This window comes from Procambarus clarkii, chromosome 47, assembly GCF_040958095.1.
Source record: "Procambarus clarkii isolate CNS0578487 chromosome 47, FALCON_Pclarkii_2.0, whole genome shotgun sequence".
NCBI classification, from domain to species: domain Eukaryota; kingdom Metazoa; phylum Arthropoda; class Malacostraca; order Decapoda; family Cambaridae; genus Procambarus; species Procambarus clarkii.
Window position 1 is genome coordinate 20,941,024 of NC_091196.1, and position 6,731 is coordinate 20,947,754.

Below are 6,731 nucleotides of genomic sequence, written 5' to 3' on the forward strand. Positions count from 1 at the left end.
ACACCATCAGACCCCCCTGGCTACACACCATCAGACCCCCGGCTACACACCATCAGCCCCCCCCCCCCCGCCTGGCTACACACCATCAGACCCCCTGGCTACACACCAGCAGCCCCCCCCCCACCCTGGCTACACACCATCAGACCCTCCTGGCTACACACCATCAGACCCCCTCTGGCTACACACCAGCAGCCCCCCCCCACACAACACCAACACCTTGGACTAATCGACAGCGCCGCCTACGGGCCCTAAGCGTTCATGACACATGTAAACAAAGGTAATGACGGATGTCCAGGCGCCCGCTAATATGCAGACGCTTGGCTATACGAACGCACTGGATGATTTCCCAGTGTTTACGTTCGTATATGCCCAGCAAACAGCCCATGGACAGCGTGTCAGCCTCACCCTTCATCACCACATATGAAGATTGGTTACCGTTGTCGAAATTAACGCGATCTATGTTTTTTTTTAATGTAAGGACGAACGAACAGGGGCCTCGAAGCCTGGTGGATAGCGCGCAGGACTCGTAATTCTGTGGCGCGGGTTCGATTCCCGCACGAGGCAGAAACAAATGGGCAAAGTTTCTTTCACCCTGAATGCCCCTGTTACCTAGCAGTAAATAGGTACCTGGGAGTTAGTCAGCTGTCACGGGCTGCTTCCTGGGGGTGGAGGCCTGGTCGAGGACCGGGCCGCGGGGACACTAAAAGCTCCGAAATCATCTCAAGATAACCTCAAGATAAGGACGCTGAAATAGAGGGAATACAGAGAACATATACGGCACGCATAGACGCAATAAAGCACCTTAATTATTGGGATCATCTCAAAGCTCTCCAAATGTACTCACTAGAAAGAAGACGAGAGAGATATCAAATAATATACACCTGGAAGATACTGGAGGGCCAAGTACCAAATCTACACAGTAAAATAACAACGTACTGGAGTGAACGATATGGAAGAAAATGTAGAATAGAACCAGTGAAGAGCAGAGGTGCCATAGGCACAATCAGAGAACACTGTATAAACATCAGAGGTCCGCGGTTGTTCAACGTCCTCCCAGCAAGCATAAGAAATATTGCCGGAACAACCGTGGACATTTTCAAGAGGAAACTAGATTTATTCCTCCAAGGAGTGCCGGACCAACCGGGCTGTGGTGGGTATGTGGGCCTGCGGGCCGCTGCAAGCAACAGCCTGGTGGACCAAACTCTCACAAGTCAAGCCTGGCCTCGGGCCGGGCTTGGGGAGTAGAAGAACTCCCAGAACCCCATCAACCAGGTATCAACCAGGTATCAACCAAGGAGAGTTGTGAATGGTGCGTTTAAACGGGTTGTCATTATGTCACCTGTTTCTTCGGCTTTCGGAGGGGATACCATGTTATGTTGTATTAGGAATATTTTCTATGTTTGCCATATTCTCTGACGCTCTCTCGCGTACGTGCGTGTGTGTGTGTGTGTACTCACCTAGTTGTGCTTGCGGGGGTTGAGCTCTGGCTCTTTGGTCCCGCCTCTCAACCGTCAATCAACAGGTGTACAGATTCCTGAGCTTATTGGGCTCTATCATATCTACACTTGAAACTGTGTATAGAGTCAGCCTCCACCACTATAGTGGGTGTGTGTGTGTGTGTGTGTGTGTGTGTGTGTGTGTGTGTGTGTGTGTGTGTGTGTGTGTGTGTGTGTGTGTGTGTGTGTGTGTGTGTTGGTCTGTCAATATTGACTTATTACCTACGTGCATAGGTGATATACTAAACATAATAGATACCCTTAAAACGAATCATAGAAAACACCGACCTTATCTAACCTTGTTAGTATCTTAAGATAAGCATCTTATTGCTTCGTAATTACAATTATTACTTAACCTATACCTATTATAGGTTAGGTAATAATTGTAATTACGAAGCAATAAGATGTTTATCTTAAGATACTAACAAGGTTAGGTAAGGTCGGTGTTTTCTATGAATCTTTTTAAGGGTATCTATTATGTTACGTATGTCACCTATGCACATATTTATTAAGTCAATATTGACTTATTAAATTTGCGAGAACGGGTTGGAATGTGTGGGTGGTGGCCAGTGAGAGGAGCTTAGCGGTGTGAAATACTAAACAAGAATAGTTACTCTGATAAAGGGGCGTGGCTTGAGAAACCTTTCAAGCTGTGGCAGGATCGCCTGTTTTATGTGACTACGGCCAAAGTATGAAAAGCAGCGAATTTATGTTAGTTTTCCGTAGATCAGTGAATAAATGGTATATATTACTATAAGATTTTGTATATATTTAGCTGTGTAGCCGCCGGGTAGTGCTATCAATCATTGTGGAGCCTGAATATGACCCCCCTGACACATTTCCCTTTTAGATTCTGGTGAACCCGACCAGCCTATGTTAATCCCATACCCCAGACCATTCCCTCTGCAAATTTGGATGAGACTACCCCATCGCCAAGAGGTCAGGGCTTATTGTGGTCAACATTTAATGACGCGTCATATACTGAGACCTGCTAATCTCATCACTGTTTCGGCGGCCTTTGATTCCCAACAAACAGCAGCCAACCTCCCTCTCCACCATACACCCCTCCCTTCCCCATCCCTCAATGCAACACACCGCTCCTATCCCTCCCTCTCCCCCCAACATTGCTCTCTCACTTCCTCTTCCACTGTTCCTACCCCCCCTTCTATCCCTCTCCTGCACCACACCACCCCACTACCCATCACACCTCCTCCCAATAATTCCATCCCTCTTACACCGCGCCCCATCTACCATACTTCCTAACCCCCTTCCGTTCATCCCTCTAACCTATCCTCCTCGACCTGAAGCATGCGACAGTGCCCCTAGAGCCCCAGGGGGTGAGGGCAGTAGGCGTGGTTGGCGAGGAAAGTGCCCCCCTTCCACACAGCCTATTCTTGCCCAGCCCCCCAATCCCCAGCCGGATTTAGCGGCGGCGGAATCTATCCGTCTTCGTCTTGCGGGGGTTTTCGGCTCATTTCCCCGGCGTCCCTGTTGTTTCCAGCCGTTCCAGTTTACGATCCTTCCAGCCGGCATAAATTACCATTCATGAATACAAACTAATTCGTGGTTTACGCTTCTCATTATTTTGTTGGAGTCCCACTAGGGAGAGTTTCCAGTTGGTGGGATGTTTAGCGGAGAATTGACAAGAGGCATTTTGTGAGAGGCTTAGACACTTTGGCCAGTCCTTCTCGCCCTCAAGTTGAGAAAGAATCCTATCTTGCGTTCTATAAATATATTTATATCGGTTGGTTTTTATATTTTATTTTTTTTACTCGTACCTGGAACATGAGCCGTTGTATATCATACATGAAAATGTGGAGCCAGAAAAATGTGTGGGTAAGACAAGAGTTAGGTGGGCATCAGGCTCCCAGCCGGCAGTTCCTTCCTTCCTCTGACCGGCCCGCGCGCTCACTCTCACCTCACCTTTTTTTCCCCCTCTATTTCGTATTCTTTCCATATTGATTCGTATTCCATCACTGATGTTGATTTATTATTTCTACTTTGGTATGGACAGAGTATTGATCATTCACCCCGCAATACTTTACTGCTATCGTCGATATCATAGGTCATAGCATTAAATTTGTTATATAAACAACATTATTAATATGAACACTTGTAAATATAAATTACGAGAGTGACTGCGAGCGAACTGCACTAAGAGGCGCCTGATGTGGCATATCCCAGCAGGACTCAGCCGTTGTAATCAGGCATTAAACCCACTTCAACCAACCATCTACCAGGATATTGATCTCGTGGGCGGAGCCACCACAGCGGCTCCGCCCACTCTGCCTCAGCGACCAATCAGCGCGCGAGACTCACTCTTCTCAGCCAGTGGTCGGGAGCAGATGCCCATTAGGGAGGGCCGGTCGAGACGATAGCCAATCGCGTCGCGGATTCCGGAATTCAATGAAAGAGATACTAGACCAATCAGAATCGTCAGAGGATAATGGTGGCCCGGTTTTCATTAGCGGTACAAATGGTGTGAAATGGTGATGTGATGAGCGCTGACTTAGGTGATATCAGAAGCGAACTCGACACCGGAAAGACAACACGTGTGGCGAGGCGGTGATCGGCACAGTCAGTACGCGGCCGCCCCGCACGCCGGACACCCGCCCCCACGCTCGGTGATCCTCCTAATTACTTGACAGAAAAAGAATAGTTACCGACTAACTTTCCGCACATGTGCTCAAGAGAAATTTGGTGTTGATTTACAATTCGTGAGTTAGTTATTCTTGAGAGGTGAAAGGACTGGTGTGTGTGTGTGTTTGCGTGTGTAGGACGGCTAAGAGCTCCTGACAGTGAAGCGAGCGAAACCCGCGCCATGTCCGCTAGCGAGCGCAAGTCCTTCTGCATCGAGTCGCTACTGTCGCGGGAAGCGGTGGCTGGCTGGCGGCGGCGGGGGGAGGAGTACGCTGAGCCCCGCTGACCTGACCTCTCACGACGTGACCTCACCGCCCCACACTCCACCCCTCAGCCCTCTCTCCTCGCCCCACTCCTCCCCACTCTCCATCTCCCCCGCCGTCACCTCCTCCGCCATGCTGAACCGGGCCACGCTCCTGGGGGGCGCCACCGGCCCCCTCATGCACCCGCACCTCTACCAGTACCCGGGCATGGGCATGCCCCCAGGCCTCCTACCCGCCCACGCCTTCACGCCCACCGCCTCCCCGCTACTCGACGCACAGGCCTTCAACGCCCTCAAATCCGGGGCGGGGTCGCTGCCCCCGGCCGCCCTCGACTGGTTCGCCCGCGCCGGGCTCATGTATCCTCGCCTCCCGCCGGAGTTAACAGGTCAGTGTTCCGTCTCGTGGCCGCTTCCAGCAGGTGGTCTCTCACCCCGGTGTAACACCAGGCCTGGCGCCCCGGCACCTGGCGCCCCGGTACCTGGCACCGCGGCACCTGGCACCCCGGCACCTGGCACCCCGGCACCTGGCACCGCGGCACCTGGCACCCAGGCACCTGGCGCCCCGGCACCTGGCGCCCCGGCACCCGGCGCCCCGACAACGTCACAATATGCCCCAGCGACGACCCGTCCTCAGGCCGGGCTCGCCCAAGCTACGGCTGAGTCCACCGACATATTCACCAACATCTTGGCGCTGGTGTAATAAAAAGCGCTATTTTCCGAAAAGTAAATAAATTTTTATATCACTTTTGTAAATAGGTCTAAAATAGGCCGCTTAGACTATTAGCAGCGGAGGAGGTTAACTGCTGGATTAATGAGCAAATGATCTTATGGTTTAAATAGGCCGAGTTCATAGGCTTTTAAGCTATAACTCGCGCCTATAATTCGCTTCCAGCCTATGCTGTACAAAAGCCTCTAAATCAACCTAAACTACTTAATCTACTTAGGCCTAACTTCACAAACGCATACTAATATAACAATTATAATTTTGTATCTGAAAATTATCGTATTTGTTTACACCGTATTGAAAAATAGTGTCGTATTATGGTGCCAAATTTTGTACTGTTGACCGCTGGCGAGAGGAGGTCTATAGGTCTATGTTGTTTATTATAGAGGAGGCCTCTATAATAAACACCTTGGCCTCTATAATAAACACCCTCGGCCTCTATAATAAACACCCTCGGCCTCTATAATAAACACCCTCGGCCTCTATAATAAACACCCTCGGCCTCTATAATAATCAACATCCTCGGCCTCTATAATAAACACACCTCGGCCTCTATAATAAACAACACCTTCGGCCTCTATAATAAACACCCTCGGCCTCTATAATAAACACCCTCGGCCTCTATAATAAACAACACACCCTCGGCCTCTATAATAAACACACCCTCGGCCTCTATAATAAACACCCTCGGCCTCTATAATAATCAACACCCCTCGGCCTCTATAATAAACAACACCTTCGGCCTCTATAATAAACACCCTCGGCCTCTATAATAAACACCCTCGGCCTCTATAATAAACAACACCTTCGGCCTCTATAATAAACAACACCCCTCGGCCTCTATAATAAACACCCTCGGCCTCTATAATAAACACCCTCGGCCTCTATAATAAACACCCTCGGCCTCTATAATAAACACCCTCGGCCTCTATAATAATCAACACCCTCGGCCTCTATAATAATCAACACCCCCCTCGGCCTCTATAATAAACAACACACCCTCGGCCTCTATAATAAACACCCTCGGCCTCTATAATAAACACCCTCGGCCTCTATAATAAACAACACCTTCGGCCTCTATAATAAACAACACCCCTCGGCCTCTATAATAAACACCCTCGGCCTCTATAATAAACACCCTCGGCCTCTATAATAAACACCCTAGGCCTCTATAATAATCAACACCCCCTCGGCCTCTATAATAAACAACACACCCTCGGCCTCTATAATAAACACCCTCGGCCTCTATAATAATCAACACCTTCGGCCTCTATAATAAACAACACCCCTCGGCCTCTATAATAAACACCCTCGGCCTCTATAATATACACCCTCGGCCTCTATAATAAACAACCCTCGGCCTCTATAATAAACACCCTCGGCCTCTATAATAAACACCCTCGGCCTCTATAATAAACAACCCTCGGCCTCTATAATAAACAACACCTTCGGCCTCTATAATATACAACACCCCCTCGGCCTCTATAATATACAACACCCCCTCGGCCTCTATAATATACAACACCCCCTCGGCCTCTATAATATACAACACACCCTCGGCCTCTATAATAAACAACACACCCTCGGCCTCTATAATATACAACACACC

At 49.4% G+C, this 6,731-nt stretch overlaps 1 protein-coding gene across 1 annotated transcript in view; it reads left to right on the forward strand.

Moving 5' to 3' along the window:
• Positions 1-3,957: 3,957 nt before the first annotated feature.
• LOC123749937 (motor neuron and pancreas homeobox protein 1) overlaps positions 3,958-6,731 on the forward strand; it is a 124,434-nt gene continuing 121,660 nt past the window's right edge. Inside the window, 2 exon segments of the mRNA XM_069302073.1 lie at positions 3,958-4,379; positions 4,381-4,784. Of these exon segments, the coding sequence (XP_069158174.1) occupies positions 4,318-4,379; positions 4,381-4,784 (466 nt within the window). The 5' untranslated portion in view covers positions 3,958-4,317.